At 47.0% G+C, this 21537-nt stretch overlaps 1 protein-coding gene across 1 annotated transcript in view; it reads left to right on the top strand.

Annotated features, from left to right (window-relative positions):
• The window catches only part of DNAH9 (dynein axonemal heavy chain 9), a gene marked incomplete at both ends in the record, with an annotated part of 190321 nt that overhangs the window by 60812 nt on the left and 107972 nt on the right, over positions 1 to 21537 (top strand). The window contains 7 exons of the mRNA XM_079544232.1: positions 293 to 500; positions 3596 to 3761; positions 4358 to 4460; positions 5636 to 5875; positions 15792 to 15953; positions 17763 to 17959; positions 20287 to 20449. Coding sequence (XP_079400358.1) covers positions 293 to 500; positions 3596 to 3761; positions 4358 to 4460; positions 5636 to 5875; positions 15792 to 15953; positions 17763 to 17959; positions 20287 to 20449 — 1239 coding nt within the window. The remainder of the gene's footprint in view (positions 1 to 292; positions 501 to 3595; positions 3762 to 4357; positions 4461 to 5635; positions 5876 to 15791; positions 15954 to 17762; positions 17960 to 20286; positions 20450 to 21537) is intronic.

The raw sequence follows: 21537 nt of genomic DNA, 5'->3' as shown, positions 1-21537 counted from the left end.
GAAGTGCTGCTGTGAGCAGATGACTTGAAAAAGTCATTACCGTTTTAGCAGTATGTGTGTTTGTGGGGAGATCCAGATGCTGCTGCCAGCATCCAGCTGTCAGGGTTTCATCTGCACAGTTAGTTTAATTTTAATGGCTGGCAGCTGTGTATCATTCCCCTTCCAGGTGTGGTCTGCAAACTGGAGTCTCCTCATCCATTCCCACCTCTCCCAGGTTTTCTGCTCCCCAGAGCGTGGCTGTAGGTTGTCAGTGATGGGAATTGCTCACCTTCTCGTTCCCCCCTGCCCTCAGGCTTGCCTCGTGCCCACAACTGAGACGGTCCGGCTGCGGTACTTCATGGATCGGCTCCTAGAGCGCCAGCGCCCGGTGATGCTGGTGGGCAGTGCAGGCACTGGGAAGTCTGTGCTGGTGGGGGACAAACTCTCCTCTCTGGACACAGATGCGTACGTGGTGAAGAAGGTCCCGTTCAACTACTACACCACCTCTGCCATGCTGCAAGGTGAGGCGGCAGCCGAGCTGCGGGACTTTTGTGGCTGCATCAACAGAGGGGTGGCAGTGGGCAGATGGCCTTTTATATGGGCAGATGGTGAAAAGACTAGGGGTAATGGCTTTAAACTAGAAGGGGAGGTTTAGGTCAGATGTAAGGAGGAAATTCTTTACTCAGAGGGCAGTGAGGCCCTGGCACTGCTGCCCAGAGGTGCACAAGGCCATGAATGGGCCCTGGGCAGTCTGAGCTTGTGGGGGGCAACCAGCCCATGGCAATAGCGAGGCTGGGGGGCTGCGAGGTCCCTTCCGACCCAAACGTGCTGTGGTTCTGTGAGCTCCTCTAGCATGGTACCTGATGCCCAGGAATCCTGTAGGGTTCGGAGTGGGGCATGCACTGCACCTTGGAGAGGAAACCGTAGGTGAGCTGCCTGGTCACCTACAGGTTTTGTTTGGTTTGTGTGCTCTGTGCTAGCACTATGCAGCCCTGGTTTCATGGTAGATGATGTTTTCCAACATGAGAATTTCAATTCTGAACACATGATTCCAGTTCAGGGCTGTGCTGAAGTATATGCTTAAATCCGCTGCTATTTTGCACAGCATGCAGCTCATTCTTGACTTGAGGTTTGTCTTTAAGATGCTTGAATTTAAACCATGCAGAATAAGATAGGATTCTTGGCTAGGATCCAAACTGTCCTGGGGATATGATGATGGGAATTGCATCCCAATTACCAGGAGGATGGTGTGAAGGGAAATAGGCAAGGCTGGGAGCCAGTGCTACCTGCTGCTGGTGTTTTCCTCTGCATCCCACTGCAACCCAGCCTGCCCCCATGGAACAGGTCTGCCCCCATGGGATAAGTCTGCCCCCAGCCTGCATGGGGGCTCGGAGCCCTGGGAATCAAGGCAAGGTCAGTTTGCTGTGTGGTTTCTTCAGAAACAAAGAGAAAGATGGGGATTCTTGCAGGGGGATTTTGGAAATGCTTTTTGACTTCGAGTTGCCGAAAAGACAGAAAAAGTTATTTTTGTGTGTTTTTATTAACCCAGAATGGAACAGCCCAGCTTGCTTTGAATTGAAGAGTGCTTGAGGGTCACCATGAAGCAAAGCACTTCCTTTATATTGCTCCTCTAAACCCTTTTGTGATCCATGTAGCCTGAAGTCCTTTTGCTCCTCTGGCCCTCTATGAGAGCACCATTCCTGAAGCATCACTGAGACCTTGTCAGGAGCGTGGTGATGGCAGAGGGCTCCCTCTCCTCCTGCCTGGTCCCATTTTTCCTCTCTGGGCTCTCTCTGGGATGCCCTGGAGTCATTGGATGGGCTGAGCTACTGTGAGCAGTGCTGCCATTTGTACACCCTGTCAGTGTCCCTGTTTCCTGCAGCCATCAGCTGTGGTCTGAGATGGGGACGTTCCTCCTCTGTGGAGGGGAACAAGTCATCTTGCTCGGGGATGAAGGCATGGCTGCATGCCTTGTGTTGGGAAGCATGATTTATGCTGCTCGGCAGGCTTCCCGGCTGCTCATTTTTTAGAGTTAATTTGTCCCTTTTGGTGCAGTTTGTCAGTTGGCTGCTTTTTTCTCCAGCAGGCACCTCTGAAATTTGTGAAACATGGATACAAAGCAGTTTTGTTGTTGGTTTTTTTGGTTGGTTTTTTTTTTTTTTTTTTCAGATCTCCTTAAGAAAAGATAAGACCCTAACTTTCAAGTCAGCAATTTCTTAGGCTAAGTGCCTCTCCCACCCCCATCAGCAGGCAGCATATAGAGCAGTGATGCCTGCAAAGTCCCATCTGCAGAGATTGTTTCTTCCAGGTTCCAGCTCAAGTATGTAGCATCACAGAGATAGAGATGTGGGCCCTTCCTGTTACTGTGGGATGTGGCTTCAAGCTAAAAAGCATCTTTCACCAACATGTCACTTGATCCCCAGTAATTGTGTTTCAGTGTGATGGATCTCCTGGATACTTGTGTAACCTCAAAAAGGGCTGATTTTATATGTTCATTAAGGGCTAATTAAATTTAAATTAAATGCTTATTTGAAACACTTAATTTAACTTGCTACAAGACATCTCAAATCTTACGGTTTTACTGAAGGGGGGGAAGATGCTCCACTGAGGCAAGATTCATCATTTTTCTCAGCTCAGTTCATTCCTTTGTGCAGCAACTGTCTGCAACCAGAAATGGGCTGAATTTTGAGGAGTGGGAAAGGAAAGCTGTCTGAAGTGCACCAGAGCAGTGCAAACCAACCCTGAACAAATGGTGCTTTAAAGCATATATAACTCATAGCTTGAAAAAACAAAAACAAAAACAAAAACAAAAAACAGAACATAAATCTCCCTTAATAACTTCTGCACATGGTAATGATTGGATTAAATGTACATTTTAAACAAGGAGAGTTTTATTGAAGTTTGCAGTCCCGTTTGCATTTGCAGGTCTTCCCTAATTACAAAGAATTGTTGCTTGCTGTGCTGCTATAGATGTGCTGACAACCCAGCCTTTGTAAATGGAACTAATTCTGCTCCTGGGTCTGGTAGCAGTGAGCCCCTAAGAACAGAATGTGCTCCAAGTCAGTCCATGGGAGAGAATCCATCACACCCAGCAGAAAACAGCTGCTTCTGTTTGGTTTTCTGCTTTCTGAGCCAGTAAAGGTAGCTCAGAATCAAAGGAACCAATAGCTATGAGATGTTATGTGCAGAAAGGTGAAATGGTTTTTATTAAACATGGCCTGGTGTTGTAAATATTCACCATGTTTTACAGTGTACAACATGCAACCTCAGCCTTCTGCTAAAACCGGCTAGTATCTTCCAAAGCTCTGAAACAATAAATTCTTCTTTGTGTCCTTTCCCTTGCTCATGCATGACCCTGCTGAAATCTGAAGGCTAATCTGGCAGCTGACGTTGGATATATGTAGTTAAACTGTGGGGAGGTTTGGATATTCTGGGAGGGGAGCAGGGAACCTGTGTGGCGCCTGTTAATAGAAGTAAAGGATGCCTGCCCTGCATCACCCAGCTCTTTGGGCTGCTGCAGCTGCATGTGGCATGGAGCTGCATGGGGTGGGAGCCTGTTTTATTTTTCAGCCGTGACCCTCTGGTAGTTTACATTTGCGTCTCTTCCTCTGTGCAGGTGTGCTTGAGAAGCCTCTAGAGAAAAAGGCTGGCAGAAATTATGGCCCTTCAGGCACCAAGAAGCTCATCTACTTCATTGATGACATGAACATGCCAGCAGTGGATGCCTATGGGACGGTGCAGCCCCATACACTCATCAGGCAGCACCTGGACTATGGGCACTGGTAGGAGGCTGCCTGGGCTGCACTGCTCAGATCTCTTTGTTCAGGCCCAGATTTCAGGATGGCTTTTTGGAGGATGATGCAGTGCAGTTCTCCCTTCCGGGACTGTGTTTGCCATTGCATCTTTCTGGACTGGAGAATTCTGGGGCACACTCAGAGGTTTGCCCTTTCCCAGCACAACAGCTCGCTTGCTCCCAGCCTCGCTGAGGCATTCTTGGCTCTGCTCTTGGCATGGTGTGTGCCTGTAGTCTTGAGGGAGAATGCTCAGCATTGATGTCCTGTAGTGCTGAGAGCAGGGGGAGGTGATGGATCCAGTCCCCGTGGGGATGCAGCATCCCTGCTGAGCCCTCGCTGCAAGCACCTGATGTTGTTTGCACTCAACCAGTAGAAAACAAACATTTTCTAGGCAGAGGTAATTTGAAGAAAAAACAGTGACAGTGCTTGGGAAGATCAGTGAAATTATACGTTGTAGCCAGCAGCGCTGCGAGGGGTAAGGATGTTCTCAGCCCTGATATAGGGAACATTGTGCATGGGCCTCCAGTGCAGCCCTGAAGCCAACCCAGACATCGTGCTCACCCTGCTGCCTGTTTTGCCCGCAGGTACGACAGGGCCAAGCTGTCACTGAAGGAGATCACAAACGTGCAGTATGTGTCGTGCATGAACCCAACTGCAGGGAGCTTCACCATCAACCCACGCCTGCAGGTAGAGCCCAGAGCAGGGCAGGTCTGAGTTCATCTCACAGGGCGTTGTTGGAACATGAGGGCAGAGGAAAATCAGACAGGGATGCTGCTGTTGTTTTATCAGTAGAAATAGCATTAATCAGTTGGGTGACCAAAATTTGTAGTGGTAAGGCTGCGGACTCCTTCCCATATTCCCTTGTCTGGTTTCCCTCTCATTTTGCTGTTCCATCAAAGGAAACAGTCACAAGAACACCTACTTCTGTATTTCAAAAGAAAAAGACATTACCAGGTGCTGGTGATAGAACCGTAGCATCACAGCTTGGCTTGGGTTGGAAGGGACCTCACAGCCCACCCAGTTCCAGCCCCTGTCATGGGCTGGTTGCCACACACCAGATCATCTTGTTACGCATTGCAAATACAGATTTTAGAAGAGGTGTTAAACCTCAGGTTTGATTTTATTGGAGCTGGGAGGCTTGACCTGGGTCCACAGTCATCAGCTCTGCCCCTCCCAGCTGCATCACAGCTTCTTGGAGAAGTCTCATGGCTGGAGTCAGTCCAAGCCATGGCTCCTTTTAGCTGTTCTGTGTTAAAATGGAGTGTTCTGTGGCTGGAAATGAGCCCCTCTGCTGAGGGATGGGTCCCACATCAGTCTTCTGGGAAATGACACCTTCCAAAGATGGCATGGGTGTAGTCCTCCTGTTCTGGGAGGGAAGGTTCAGTGGGATGGGAGAGCCAAGTGTTACTGCAGTCTGAGTGTTGGGAGGAGGCCAGGGGCTGCTGGAAAAGCAGATGAAGCCACAGAAGTCAGGATTTGGGGAAGCAGGCACTGAGTGAGAAAGTGAGGCCAAATGGGCTGCCAGAGAGAACCGCTCAGCGTTAGAGCGGTTGCAACACGAGTTTAGCTGAACTTTGCTGAATCTTAAGTGTTAAACACAGTGTGTGGGGAGTGGCAATGCTCTGTCAGTTGGTGAGACCATCAGATGGGCTGAACTTCCAATATATGGTGGAATACAGCTGAAAATCTCACTTAGGGAGCTGAAAGAAGTCACTTGCCAACTTTCCTCTGCTGGGAAGTTGGAGTTGGAAAATGGAAGGTGTCCTTATTCTGCACAGACACCGAGTCCCCCAGGGCCTTGGGTGCCGCAGGGGTGGTTGCACAGCCCCCTGACCTTTCCATTCTTCCTTTCTCTTCCTCAGCGTCACTTCTGCGTCTTCGCCCTCTCCAGCCCCGGGCAGGACGCCCTGTCCAGGATCTACAGCACCATCTTAGCGCAGCACCTGGCAAGCAGGAATTTCTCAGAAGCTGTACAGAAGTCAGCTCAGCAGCTCATCTCTCTGGCCCTGGGCCTGCACCAGAGGGTAGCTGCTGCTTTCCTCCCGACGGCTCTCAAGTTCCACTACATTTTCAACCTGAGAGACTTCTCCAATATCTTCCAAGTAAGTGCAGCTGTCATTTTGTGGCGCTTGGAGCCCAGCTTCAAGCTGCAGGTGTGTGTTCCTCACCTGCGGCGTTGCAGCAGATGTCCTTCCTGAGCAAAGAGAAGAACCTCAGTCCGCTCTGTAGTCCATGTTTGGTGTAGATGTATTCCATCCCCCAGGGCTGTGAGGAGCACCAGTTTGAAGCTGGTTTACTCTCCAGCTGTGTCTGTGGGAGGGGGTGCGGATTTGGGCTGCGTGGCTGTGGAAGAGGCCAGCTGAAGGGGTTGTTGGGCTCCTGATGTCAGCTCTTAGTGAAGTGTCTGTTAGTTGGTGGAGCGGTGCTGGCTTTGTGAGTGTCAGTGTGACAGCCTGCACTGGCACATCCTTGCAGTTTCTCCATGGTCAGGTACCCAGCCCACACGTGACAAATAACATCCAAGGCATCGATAAATAGCTTGATTCCAGTCAGCTCTCAGTTACTGACTGAATCACTGCCAGAACCAGTTCCCTACCAAGGAGAAGCTGCCAGCCAATAACAAAGTTTGAGATGATGAGGTTTGAATCACCCTAACCCAAAAGCTGTTCTTGTTGATGTTTATTTTACCAAGAAGGTAATAAAGGCTTGGATGCCCCCTGCAGTGATGGCAAGCAGTAGGAAATCTAAGAACAGAAACTTGAACAAATTAGTAACTTGGTCACATGCATTCACGGGAAGAATCAGACCTGTCATTAACTCTCAGCTACACATCACCAGCATTTGGCTTTAGTGTGGGCCACACTGAATTCTGGCTTCTAACCTGTGGTTTGAGAAGCAGAAAGAGAGAAGCAGTGGATGCATATTTTAGTTCTAACTGTGGTCTCTTTGAAGCATGTCAAGGCTCTGGGATATCAGAGAGCATCTTGCCACATCTCAGTTCCCAGCCTCTGGAGCAGGGACAGTGATAGGAGCTCAGGTGGCTTTCAGTTTATCACAGAGATGCAGGAGGGAGGGAATTTGGTTTCTTGCTCTTGTCTTGTTTATTTAGGTTGTGGTTCAGGTGTTGTTTTTTTTGTTTGTTTTGTTTTTCTGTAAGCCCTTTATTTGGTATTTGTTTCTGATTATTTTTTTTTAATACATCATAGAGTCACAGAATCCTCAGAGTTGGAAAGAACCTTTAAAAGTCAGCTAGTGTAACTCCCCTGCAATGAACAGAGATGTCACAGCTTGATGAGGTGCTCAGAGCCTTGAAGGTCTCCAGGTGCCCCCACCACATCCCTGGGCAACCTGTGCCAGGGCTTCCCCATCCTCACTGTGAAAGACTTTTTCCTTATATCCAAGTTTAGCTTTGCCAAAAAAGTTGTGAAGCTCTGAACTCTGGGAATGCATTTCCCTGTGTTTATATAATAATGTTGATACACATTCGTTATATCTTGTAGTTTAGCTCTGAAATGACCATAGGAGGTCTCTTGTCTGACTCGAGCAGGGCCAACTTCAGAGTTCCCTGCACTGAAGATCCCACAGCCACCATGGCCATCGCTGTACTGTTAAACTCAGTCTGCTGTGAAGTGTTTGTGCTTCTCATCCTTTCGCTATGTACTTCCAAAGGAAATAATACTCAGTCCTCTCTATGTTGCCTGTTAGCTGCTCACAGACAGCAGGAGGGTTCCCCTTGGCCTTTTCCCCACCCTGAACAAACCCATTTCTCTGTCTTCCCCTGCATGTGGATTGAACTGCAGCTTTTCTCCTGCCTCTCATGGTGTAGTACCTCTCTGCTCCCCCAGTCCCACCCTGGGCTCACTGCTGCTGCTTGGCCTCCAGGTAGATCTGATAACAGTGACATTGGAGCCTGCTGGTCCAGCTAGTTCTCTACCCACCTTGCTGTCTGCTGTTTGGTCACAACCCCTGGTGTGAAAATAAAGCAGAATGAAAAAACACCTCAGACAAAGAAGAAAAGCAGGGCTGCCTGAGTTTCCTTAGCCTTTGGGGAAGGAGAGAATCAGCATATGTAATGCCTGTAGGTCAGTGTGTGATGCCTTTTAATCCCAGACAAACGATCAAGCACTGGATGTGTTAGCAGGATATATAATGTAATAACTGCATATATAGAAGGCACTCAGGGATTGTTGTTATACCAGCTATGCTGTAATTATACACGCAGCCAATGATAGCTGTTAAAGGCACAAAACACATGCAAATTGCAGCAGTGGAACTTGCTGCCTGTGTGCTGTGTTATTGCTGGTTCTGCACAGGTGGTTAACAGGGGCTCCGTTTGCAGTTTGTCCGATGGCTCTGTCATTATCATACCATAATAGATATTAATATTGTACCTAAACATTTAAGTAAGGCCTTACAAACCCAGCTTGATTCCCTTTGTCAAAGCTGCCTGACAGCTCTTATGACAAGGAGCCCTGTGCTAATTGTCTCATTACAAACACTCTAGGAGCCCGTGCCTTAATTGTTGCAGCTAATGAAAAATGATTGGGTTTGAACCTTGCATGCATGTGAGTGTTACACAAAAAAAAAAGAAAACTACCCCAAAGCAACAGTCAGCAAAATACCTTTTCATTTGTGGGTTCATTCATAGAGCTTTAAACTTGGTACAAAGGGGGTGGGAGGTAACTGGGGTCACTAGAACAGAGCCTGCATGTAACGTCGCAGCACTTGTAGGAGAGGGCTGTGCCAGCAAGATCCACAGTCTTGTGTCTTGGTGATGACTCACCCTTTTGTAGGAAGAACACGAGGGTTGGTGTGAGGTTGGTGGCTGTGGAAACACCTGAGTGTGGTTATGAGGGTATTAGGGCTACTGCCACTCGAAAGGAGCTCGGGTGCCTTTACACTAATGCATGCAGCATGGGTAATAAACAGGAGGAGCTGGAGGCTGTTTGCAGTCAGAAGGCTATGATATGGTTGCCATCACAGAACTGCGGTGGAATGATTCACGCAGTTGGAGTGCTGTGATGGATGGCTACCAGCTTTTCAAGAGAGGCAGGCTAGGCAGGAAAGGCGGTGGTGTAGCCCTCTATGTTAAGAAAGAATGTGAATGTGTGAAAATTAATGATGGTGATGATAGGGTTGAGAGCTGATGGGTCAGAATAAAACCGAAGGCCAATAAGACTGATATTATTGTGAGAGTCTTACAGGCCACCCAACCAGGATGAAGAGGTGGACAGGACACCTTATAAACAGTTGGGTGAGGTCTCAAGGTCACTCCCTCTTGTTCTTGTGGGGACTTCAAGTTCCCAGACATCAGCTGGATTTATAATACAGCAGATAGGAAACAGTCCTGGAGGTTCCTAGAGTGTGTGGGAAATAACTTCCTGACACAGCTGGTGAGAGAGCCAACGAGGGAAGGCAAAATCCTGGACCTGCTGTTTGTTAACAGAGAAAGTCTTGTGGGGGATGTAAAGGTTGGAGGCCATCTGGGGCACAGTGATCGTGAGATGCTGGATTTCTTGATCTTTGCTGAACCACGGAGGGGAGTCAGCAGAACTGCCACCTTGAACTTCTGGAGAGCAGACTTTAGCCTCTTTAGGACCATGGTTGAGAGGGTCCCTTGGGAGGTAGTTTTGGAGAGCTTGGGAGCCCAGGAAGGCTGGGAATGCTTTAAGGAAGTTATTTTAAAGGTGCAGGAGCTGACCATCACCACATCACGGAAGATGAGCTGATGGGCAAGGAGGCTGAACTGGCTGAACAGAGACCTATGGCTGGATCTCAAGAATGAAGGAAAGTTTATGGTCTTTGGAAGAGTGGGCGAGCTAATTATGATGATTTACAGGTATGCAATAAAGCTGTGCAGGGAGAAAATTAGAAAAGCTAAAGCCTGAACTTGGCCACTAAGGTAAAGGAAAACAAAAAATATTTTTATAAATAAGTCAACAACAAGAGAAGGGCTAGAGAGAATTTAGCAGAGAATTTAGTGGAGAGGATTTAGTGGAGGGCTGTTAGGGTAGTTTGGGTAGGTCGTGGTTGGAATCAACGAGTTTTAAGGTCTTTTCCAACCTGAGCGATTCTGTGATTCTTTTGACAGGCGGATATGGGAACTTGTTGCTTCTGTGTCCTTCCTCCTGTACCCATTACCTTCTGGCCTGTGTGGCTGGGTGGCAGCTGTAGGTGACTCCAGAAGGTGTCCACCCCAAATAATAGCAGAACACCAGCACGGTCTGGCCAGGCAGATAAGGAAACTGATGCTGTGCAGATCTAAGGTGGGGATTGGCTCCAGATTGAGGCACACATCCAGGCACGTGAGGATAACTAGGTCAATCCAGTGCTGGGGAGTGCAGCCCTGCTCCCCAAGCTGCCAGGTCAGGGCTGATTTCGTGTGGCTGCTCAGGTGTGGGGATCTGGTGCTTCAGGAAACTCCACCTCAGTCCCAGGTGCCTTCCTCTGCTTTATTTGCCTGCCCCTTGGGTGTCCAACCTTTGGGCTTCCCTGGACCTCATTGAATGAGGAGCAGTTGTGTCAGGCCACATACATGCAGGTTACTCCAAAAATAATGCCTCCTATTTATTTCCATGGAAATGACAACAGATACAAAGACCACACTTAGACTGTTTGAGCAAATTCTCATATAGCAAACACTGCTATTCCACATGCCACCATTACTATGCATTTTTGCTAGCAGTGAACAAGAGCCTGCATGCCATGCTTGTAACAATCTGCAGCAGCAGGGGTGGCCCACTGTCACTGTGCCACTGCTGTAAGGTGCCACCACTGCCTCTCTGTGCTCACATCCTCTGGTTGGTCTCTGCAACAATTCAGTGTCAGTGAATGTCAGTGGGTGCCATTTTTTCCACGTGGAGGAATTTAGTTCCACACCTTTGCTTCATCTATACTTCTGTGTCAGATGCTGTTGTGTCAGAGTGCCCTTCTGCTGCCGTGTGTCACATGGCAACAACATGGAATGGGATATTGATGGGAAAGTTCAACCTCTCCTGCCAACCCACCAGCGTCTGTCTCTGATGTCATGGGCCAATAGGGTGAAATAGTAGGCATTACTTTTGGAGCAGCCCTCATTAATATATACTTTAGTTAATGTGTACAAAGTAACAAAAAAAAAAAAAAAAAAAATAATTACAACATACACAGAAGAGATCAACAAAAACATGAAACCAGTGGGCTGTGTGACCCTGTTGTGGTATTGACGCGTTCCCTGGGCTCAGCTCACGTGGGCTCATGGCTCAGCGTGGTTTGGTTGGTGCTGAGGGGAAGGGCTGCCATGATGGCACAGGGCAGCGGTGGCCATGGGGAGAGCATGCAGGCCGTGGGTTGGGCATGCCTGGCCTACCCCATGTGGATGCCTTGTTTGAACTGCTTGAGCTTTGCTGCTATCTAGGCTCCATTGGATATGGAAGAGGTATCCATAGATTTAAATGGCACCCAGGGCACATATAGATACCTATGTCTCAGTTTGAATGCCTTAATCTAAAACTGAAACCAGCCCTGAAGTCCCCTGAAATGAAACATCTTGTTCTGTTGACTTGGGAAGGTCAGGGGAACCATAGAATCATAAAATAGCCTGGGTTGAACAGGCCCACAATGATCATCCAGCTCCAACCCCCTGCTGTGTGCAAGTCGCCAACCAGCAGCCCAGGCTGCCAGAGCCACATCCAGCCTGGCCTTGAATGCCTGCAGGGATGGGGCATCCACAGCCTCCTTGGGCAGCCTGTGACCTCTGCAGAGTGTCACCACCCTCTGGGTGAAAATATATGTGGAGAATCCCACATATTCCTATGGCGTGGGATTTTATCCCCTATCCTCACTTTATTTTTGTCTCTGGGCTTGACATTCAGCAAAACAACCCCAGTTGCCCCAGTACTGTACTCAGTGATGCTGCTGTTTCTCCAGCATCAGCTGTCCAAGGGCTGTAGGATGAAACCTGGGCTGCCGTCCCTTGCGGAAGTCAGCCAGTCTTCCCTGTGCGATGCTGGGGCAGGGTGGATGTGTGCCCAGCCAGAAGGGAACAGGTCTCCAGGGAGCTAGGGACTGCAGTGGGAGGAAACGGGGGGGCTGAGGGGAGAAAGAAGCAACAACCAGGGACAATTTCTCCTCACTTTCAGGTCACTGATGACCTGCAAAGACAGTAGGGTCTGGGCTGTGGGATTCCCCTCTCTGCTGTTCAGAAGAAAGACATGGAGCTTTGAAATCTGTGGTCCCCCGGGCACTCATTTTGTAAAATTACAGAAGGCTCACCACGCACTGTGAAGCCTAGCTGTAATAAACAGCTTACTTTTACTGTCACATCTAGCTGCTGGTGCTCAGGAGAGGCTGGCAGTGGCTGTACAGAGTGAGGGGCAAGCAGAGGCTGGAGAGGGATTGGGATCGGGTGAGAGCTGCAGGAATGGCAGCCCTGGCTCCTTGACCTCAAACTGTCATTTGCTGTTGCTGGTGTTACCGTTGAAGGGGTAGGATCACTTTTCAATCCTCTATAATCTGAGTTAATCTGGGTTCATCATCATTATCTGTTCCTTTCCCCCTCTGGGAGGTGCATCTGTGGTTAAAGTTCGGTGCTACTTTCCCTTGCGTTTCTGTAGCACCTTTTCATGCTCTGGGTCCCACCGTGCACTGCAGAGTTAAATTGATTGGTACGCTCAAGGCAATTTACCCTTGATTAAAGAAGACAGGTCTCTGCAGTGATGGAGTGGTGGATTATGCTTTTTAAAAATGAATTCCCTGCTGGTTTACACCAGAGGAAGCCCTGTTGCTGTCTTTCTTTCCCTTCTGAGAGGGTTACCATGGTATTACGCTCTAAATTGTATCTGTCATCTCCGTAAAATAACCATAGACTCAGCAGGGTTGTATTTTGCTTTTTCCCTTTTCTAACCAGATTTTCAAGCAGCATGTCACATTAAGATCACGGCAGCTGAAAAGAGATGGCGTCCCTCTGCCTGCCAATGTGATGACAGCAATGGTTCCCAGCTCAGCTGCTCCTTCATGTGGGCTGCAGCAGATTTCCCTCTGCTTGGTGTGGGGGAGTGGTGGAGGTGGCACCTTTGTGTTCCCTGGTCTGGCACAGCTGGCATGGCCGTGGTTTTGGTTAGGATCATCTGGGCCCATGTTTGCAACTCGGAAGGTTTGCTTTGCTGATCCATCTCAGATGCTCTTCTGTCTCTTAGCGTGCTCTGAGCCAGTCTGGTTTTAGAGCTCCCTTCCCCTCTGTCTTGCTCTTTGTTCCATTTCTGATCTGGTGGGTGGCAGCCCTGCCCACAGCAAGGCATTGGAACTGGGTTGTCTTTAAGATCCCTTCCAACCCAAGCCATGCTGTGGTTCTATGATTTCTTTTCCTGGGAGAGATCTGAATACTGGTGGGTGCTTCCAGGCTGCCCCATCAAATGCAGCATCACACAATAGAATATAAGCTGGTGGCTTGGGCCTCGTCAGTCCTCTCCAGTAGTATGCTTAGAAATTGGTGAACCTTAAGTAGGATTGCTGGCTCACATTTTGCTTGTGGTAATGCCAGGTTTGTCACTGTTTTCATGTCACTGTTGTGACGTGATTGTGCCCCAGGAGTATTGGCAGGAGGGAGGTGAGCAGGAGGTCTCCAAGCAGTCACTGCGCTGCACTTTACTACTTTAAGTGCTGTTCAGACTGCGAAGGGAAAAAAAAGTGATTTATTTATCTATATAATTGGGAAACCTCGTGCTTTGTCACCTCCTAATCTATGGGAGCCTCTTAGATCTCTCCTCACATTTACCTCTGCACTTTCCCTGCCCAGCATGCAGAAGCTGAGCCAACAGCCGCCCTTTTGTGCTTCACATCCCTCTCTTCACATGTCCAGAGCAGCACCAGCAGCAACTCAGCCTGCTGGGAAGGAGCATTGCAGGGTGCAGAGCTGGGGAAGGGGAAAGAATGAACAGCTTGGAAAGCCCAGTGTCCAGAATTCAGGCTGCACTTCTTTAGATCCTAATTTTTGGACAGTCGCTGTAGTCTTGGAGGTTTTGCAAGAATTATGATGTGGTGAGTGGGGTTTTTTGTGTGTGTTTTTTTTTGTTTGTTTTTTTTTAATGAAACATTCAGCTTCCCTATACATGTGGTTTTTGTTTTGTCCTAGAAACTACAATGCAAACAAAAGCTTTGACTTTCCTAGGGTTGTCCTGATATGCAGAAGCCTCTCCTGCTTCTATTTTGCCTACGTGTAATATATATCCACGTGAAGATGGAGCATGCATCTTCTCCACTTATATGTTTGGGAACAAGTTAGGGTGCAAAGAGAAAGAAAATGCCTCTCTCCACTGCACCATCAGACCATTTGACTCTGAATGCCTATTCCAAAGATCTGCTCCAGGACCAAATATCCTTCAGCTGTGTGGTGCAGGGTAGTGCCAGAGCCCTGCAGCTCTATCTAGAAAATGAGCAGTCCTTTTATTTGTGAGTGATTCCAAATAAACTCTATGGCACCTGGCCTTAGAGATGAAGGAAGATGTATTGCATGAAAATGTCTTTCGTGGCTGACTTGTGGCATTTTGCTAAAGTGATGTTTGTGAAATGGCTCTCAGCTATGGGGTGGCTCTTCCTGGGTCAGGACTCCATTGCAGGGTGGGGGTCCTGGTGGGCAGGGGTCTGAGCAGAGGCTGTTCCACCCTTCTGCCTTTTATCTTGAGGGCTGTGATATTTGGTATCATTGTGTGGAGAAGCCTCTGTGTGCCAGGAGCTTCCTTGCCACGTCCTGTCCTCTCTGTGGAGGATCAGGAGCTGAAAGGTTTGGCTGGTATACAGCTCAGTGGCCAGATAGGTAAAGCTTGCACTGTCAGGGCAAAGAGCCAGAGATCACCCTTCCACCCTTTGTGGCTTTGTTGGCAGCACAGCCGCAGCAACCCATGGCCACAGCTCTCCATGTGCCAGCCCTTATGGCCTGCACAGTGAGGGCTCGGAGCATCCCCTGGGGCAGCAGCTGAGTGTGCCAGCTGGGATGGCAGTGCTGCGCAGGAGAGCAGTGAGGGACTGTTCTGCAAAGTGAGGAAAGGGGAGAAGTTTGAATATTAAGTTAATGAATTCATTAAAGAGCAGCAAAGTGTGAATATTCTGCTCTCTTACATGGTCTCAATGTGTGCTTGCGTCAAGACAACGTCCTCTGTGGCTTGAGGTGTTTTTTGAGAGTCTGAGTGATAGATATTTTTTCACAGCAGTTTACAGCTTGATGGGTTGCACCTTTTGCCTTTTCTCTTCTCAAGTTGTCAGCTGTTCTCTCACTCATTTTGTTCCTGAAATAAATAAAATAACGATTTGGCAGCTGTAATGACAAATAGGAAACTCAAATCATTTGAGGCACGGGCCAGTGAGATGAGAGGGAACACTTTACATTGATTTTAATGCATTTTCTATTTTATGTGTAAATAATTAGATGTTAGGAATAAATGCTGTCTGCTTAATTCATGCTATTGAAAGCCTTGTGTGCTGTTAATAGGCTTAGTTATAGGAGACACCTCTTTGAAATATAGTTCTTTTATGCATTTTAATAGAGTTCATGGTAAACATACCGTGATAAGCAGACAGCAACTCGTATTTCCTGTAGGCAGAATGCACCTAATTAAAATTAATTGATTTTTAAAAAATCATCACAACTAACGTTTCCAAATTACTTTTTCCTGTTGAAGAAGCACCCACAGAATTCTGTGGGGGTGTGGGGGACCCATCTGGGCTGGCACCTGGCTCTCCATGCTCTCTGATGCTGGGATCAGGACCACCAGCACAACCAGGCCGCACTGGGGATGCTGTCTGGATTCTCAAAATAAATACAGTGAATATAAACTGCTTTAGGAAATGTAAGGTGACAAAGGGCACATTCTGCAGAGGCTGTTGAGTAGGGGCTTATTCAGAAGTTCGGGTGCAGGTTGCTATAATAAATCTACATTTACAGCCCTGTTGTGGTTTTGGTAGTTTGGATGCTGGCAGTAAGGTCAGTCCCTGAGTGTTTTGAAGGGTTGTCTGGGGTTTCCTGACTGTCTTTGATCCCCGCAGGGTCTTCTGTTTTCAAACCCTGAATGTCTGAAGCAACCCCACGACCTGGTGAAGCTCTACCTGCATGAGTCAAACCGGGTGTACCGGGATAAGATGGTTGAAGAAAAGGATTATGATACCTTTGATAAAATCCAGCTGGAGATGGTGAAGAAATGCTATGACGTAAGTGTTGAGGTTCGTAACTCTGAGAGTAACACGCAGTAACTCACAAGAAAAGTCAAATTCCTTGGGAGAACGGAGTTTGACTCAGTCTACTCGCCTCTTGCTTGCCTGGAGGGCAATGCTTCTGGCAGGAGCCAGGAGCAACATCTGTCATCCATGTTCTGGGCTGCCAGTGTTGTGATTCACCCATAAGGTTCTTGGGAAGAGGAGATTTGGGCTCTGTGAATTGAGTTCATTGATTTATTTAAGTGCTTTGAGTCTCACTTGCACAAGCAGGAGAAGGGTCACATCTCCCTGCTCTGAATGGGAGCAAAGGGGAATCAGGCACTTCATGCATGGATGTCCAACCTGTTGGCTTTCCTGGGCCACACTGAGTGAAGAAGAATTGTCTTTGGCTGCTTACAAAATATGTAATAGAGTTAATGTATGTAAGTTACAAAATCTTTAATATATATATATTTATTAAAATGCAAAAAAAAAAAAAAAAAAAAAAAAAAAAAGAGCAACAAAAGCATAAAACTAGGGGATATTTGACCTTGTTTTTTGTGGAACTAACACGCCAGGCTGGTTCTATGGAAGTGATTGCAATTCTCAAGGTGCACATCAGAGATTTTTGATGATTTTTTTCTTTTTCTGTGCTTCATCTTTGAGAGCAGCTGATTACAAATGTACTGCTGAAAAGCAGTGATGTGAATAAGGAATATGGCCACTCTTCCAATTTCAGGTTCCAAGTCCCTTTTTCAGGTCCCAGAGCTTGGGTTTGAGGTTCATTCTTAGGGTTCAAATCCTCATTGTAGGGTACAGAACCACATTTTAAGGAACAACTCTTCCTTTTTAAGTCACGATCTCGTAAAGCTCTGTGCTCTGCTCTCTCTTGTAGGCTAGAAAACGTATGAACAGGAGTCAGAGGCTCGATTTTGTAGACTACAGCCTCAGCCTTTGGTGCCTAACCCTTATTTTCCAGGCCTAGAGCCTGTACTTGGGATCCAGAGCCATTGCTTCATCACCTACAGCCTTATTTTTCAGAACTGGAGTCTTATTTTATGGCATAAAGCATTAATTTTAGGGCACAAAGCCTCCTTTTGATGTCCACGTTCTCTGATGGGACAAAGCTTTGCTCTAGAGGCCAAGGTCTGAATTTTAGAGCTCAGAATCTCCTTTGACAGCCAATTCCTCTCCTGTCCACCAGCCACCACCACTGTGAGGGCCCAACGCCTCATTTCAGTGCCCAGAGCTTCCTTTCTAGTGCCCAAAGCCACACTGCAGGGACCAAAGGCTGATATTCAGGGCATGAAATCTCTTTTGGGGATGAAATGCCCATTTTGATAGATTAAAGCACCGCTTTAGGATCCAGGTCCTGAGCTGGAGACTCCAAAGCCCTTGCAGAGCACAAGCCCTCTTTTTTCACTCTAAAGCATGCTAATGGGGTCCAAAGTGTTGGGTTTTTTTTTATTGCCCAAAGCCTCCTTTATGCCAGGCTGGTCGTGATGATCTTGAAGGTCTCTTCTGCCCTAAATGATTCTATGTTATGGCTGAGGCTGCAGAGCTTTCCTGGTGGCCATGTTTTCCTATGGCAATGAGTTGAGTTTTCATGAGTTCCAAAAAGTTGTGAGAGTGAAGGCTATCATTATTGGAGCTTTTTTTCTTTACTCCTTTTTCCCTCTTGCTCTCTTTAACCTTTTCTAACACGGGTGTAACTACATGGGTATTAAAAGACATTTGCTAGTTAACTGTACTTAGAAAGATGGCAGAGAGCTGAGTTTTTATTTCTGTATTTGTTACATACATATGTGTATGTTTCTCTGGCAGGACATTGAGGAGACCTTAGAGCAGACCAAGCAGATGAATGTTTATTGCCATTTTGCTAAAGGTATTGGTGAACCTAGCTATGGGCCTGTTCCAACCTGGGAGGAGTTGAACCAGACCCTTGTGGAAGCCTTGGACAGCTACAATGAAGTCAATCCTGCCATGAACCTGGTGCTGTTTGAGGATGCCATGTGCCACGTGTAAGGGGATTTTCTGGTTTTATAGTTTCCTCACAGCACTTATCTGCACAGATTGCTTCTGTAGAGTTGTCGGTATCTTTACTTGCAGCTGATGGAGAGGAAGGTGTGCAGAAGCCCCACTTGATGTATCCTGCACAAATATTGCACTTCTCTGCAGGTGACGGGGGAAACCGTGAGGATTCCGGGGGCTGGGAGATGGGGGTGTTGCATGCTGGTGGTTATTTTAGATTCTGGTTACCTGTGTGATGTCCTCAGCCCTCCCTGTTCTGCGTATTGTGTGGCCATTTAATGAATGAGATGGTGTTCAAGCACTTCGTTATTTTTGTGGGCCTTTACTTCAAAGCCAGCTTTGGGATTTCCCTAAATGCTTTCCCAGCTGATTTAGAGCCATATTTACACAGTTTCTTTCTGGCATTTTCAAATGCACATGGAGTGATGTTATGTATGTTCAGCCTATCAGTTTAAATGCTTTCAGGTATTTGAGCTATTTTCATTTTTTTTGAAAATCTCACTTGCATTTAGGCACCTGGAGGTCCAGATGGAAATCAAATGTGGAATTCTATGAAAATAGCAGGTCTTCAGTTTGTGGTTATGAATCCACTTAGATGTCTTGGCGCAGATAGGGAGACGTACCTTTGGTTTTCAAAAATCGTCTGAATGCTTTCTGTGGATCCGAGTAGAGACAGAGCCTCATTTCTCTGTGCAGAAATGCAGATCTGGCTCTTGGCTGCTTGAGAATCTCTGGTATAAATCCATGTTTTAAGTGTTTTTTGTTTTCTTTCTGAAGGCATTATCTCTCTGGACAAGGCAACCTAATGAAGTCAATCTCCTGGCAGTTTTATAGATATAATAGTAGCAGCATATATATATTTGGTGTTAAAGCTTTTTAGCTTGTCACTTCACTGTTTCTGTTCTGAGAGCAGAGCATCCTGTTATTCTTGCACTGTAGTGTGCTGGCACTGTGCTCTGGCAGATTTTCCCTGTACTGTGGGCTTTTACTCCTTTCTGTTAATGAGCCATACTCTCCTGGGTGTCCATGGGTGTTTCTGTTTCCAGGAAGGTGACAGTAGTGTTAACCTTGTTCTTCCTGTATGCTAAACTGTGATTTGTGATAACATTTAATGTTATCCTTCCAGTAAATATTTTGAATAAATAGGAAAGCAAGGATTGAGTACTCAGCATGATTTTGTTGAGATTGGGTGAAGTTTATTCGTTTCATTTGGAAATCACGTGTTGCAGAAACACAATATTCAATCCATCCCAAATATTTACAAATTTCAACTTGAATTTGCTGGAAAATTTCATTTCAGGAGGAAAAAAGAAAAGAAACAAAAGTTTATGGGCTGAATTTACATAAGGCGGTGGGGGTCAGCTATCTGTCACGTCCCAGTCCATGGCTCATCGTGCCTGTTCACGGAGCACACAGCCCTGCAGTGCACATTGCTTGGAGAGCTGAAACTGGGAGTGCTGAAGCTGTCTGCACAGACTGGATTGCTTTTCTAGGTGCAGTAAAGCACTGTGGTATTTCTCACAGCCTTGTTTAAAAAAATTAATGCAGGTTAGTGTAGGAAGATACTCAATTTAAATGAGCTAAATAAAGGTGGTGGTGTAAGGAGGGGAGTTGTGTTTAATACACAGGACAGTGTGTTTCACAGGTAGGTCCTGAAACTCTCCTTAGTCAGAGTTTCAGCAAGTGGGGATGTCATCTTTTGCTTCAGGAGGATACATCAGAAACCTGCAGAGTTGACCATGGGACTCTCGGGACAAGTGAACAGATCAGGAAATAATACGAGTTCATTCTTAAGAATGAGAAAATCTTGCTCTTAAGTAGTGCTGTTTGGTTAAGTACAAAACAAACTGCTTTTTCTGGATAGGATTTGTGCCGTGGTAGACATACACAAATAGGTTTCATGGCATAGCAGGATGCCTCATCTGGACACGGGCTCCAAATGCTTTGTGAAGATGAACCTATGGAGAGTTGCATCAGATCCTTGAACTTTGCTCCGGTCTTTGCACATCCATGGAATGTGCTTTTCCTCTCAAAGATGGCCGGACTTTTATCTTTTTTTATTGATTTCTGTCCATTAGGACTTGGCAGCTAGAATAAGAACTGGATGCAGTCCAAATTGCCACCAAACTTCTTCCATCAGCCGTGTCCTTTGTGCAGGTCTCGGCGGAGATTGGGATTGCTGACACGTCTCTTAGTGACATTTTTCATCCCTTTCAGAATACAATTTCTTAGTGAATAAAATATGTATGGGAAAGCAGTGGGCAGAGAAAAAGAAAAATACTCTTATTAAAGAGAGATTTCGTATGCTTCAATTTAGTTGCCGCATCAACCGTATCCTGGAGTCCCCCAGAGGAAACGCGCTCTTGGTCGGCGTGGGCGGCAGCGGCAAGCAGAGCCTGACCAGGCTGGCAGCCTTCATCAGCTCTCTGGAGGTCTTCCAGATCACTCTGAGGAAAGGCTATGGGATCCCTGACCTGAAGGTAGGTGACTTTTAAGGCTGTAAGAAGCCGGCAAACGTGGTTGTGCTAAATACTGAGCAGTGAAGATGGAAGAGCTCCCACCGTGGTGTCGGACTGCAGAGAGAAGAAATTCATCACCAGGTATCTTGTTGAAGTGTGTCTGCACAGAGATACGGGCTGATCTGCTGTCCCCTGCCATTCTGTGAGCTGGCCAGGACTGGCAGCGCTCCAGCCCAAGGTTTTATATTGGCAGTGTTATTGGACCCATCCACATCTTGTGGTTCAATGAGTGGAAAATGTAAAGGAGCAGAAAAGTTCTGATTATTTATTATGACCAAACAAGACATAGTAATTAGCTGAGCAGTGAAATCTGGAGTAATTTGGAAGTGGAAAGGGAGCAGGAAAGGGGAGAAGCAGAGCTCCTAGATCATAGTCAGAGATACAGAGGATACATAGAGGCCAATGAGCTTAAGAGTTAGAAGTCAACACTGAAAAACTTCAGTGAAAAGAAGTTTCAGAAGTCCATTAGTTTCTGACAAAATAAGTCTCTTTACAAACGTTGTAAAAATCACCACAATAACTGCAGTCTGCTCTGCCTGCTAGACATGATAGCTGGTGGATCCTGGGTTCCTTCCCCATCACGGACAGGACAGCGAGTCCTGTCTCAGGGTAACGAGTGCCATTGGCAAAGCACGGAGCACAGCTGGTGTCTTCCCATCCTAACACGGGCTTTCCTGGTTGCTTACCAGTTTTCCAAGCTCTGCAAATTGGAACTGACCAGGCCTGGCTTTTTCTGCATCATCAGATCAGAGCGGTGGCTGGGCTGGTCCTCTGCTTGTCTCCAGCTCTTTGCTTCCTGATCAGTACATTAAGTTCCTGAAACATCATTAGCTCTGGGACTTCAGAAGGGGCTGCAGCAGTTGGAAGGCCAAGATTTATACCACAGCAGTTACAGGACTGTCTGTAGTGCCACCATCTTCCTTTGGATAACCTGTGGTTGTGAACAAGTTGTTTTCTTTATGTCACACCAAGCTGTCCCGCCTGTTTTCATCTCCCTTCTGTGTTTTCAGCCTCACTCATGGGATTTTGTAGCTCCACCCTGCCTGCTT

This window comes from Tetrao urogallus (assembly GCF_951394365.1).
Source record: "Tetrao urogallus genome assembly, chromosome: 18".
Taxonomy (NCBI): Eukaryota; Metazoa; Chordata; class Aves; order Galliformes; family Phasianidae; genus Tetrao; species Tetrao urogallus.
This window is presented reverse-complemented; position numbering and strand designations above follow the sequence as displayed.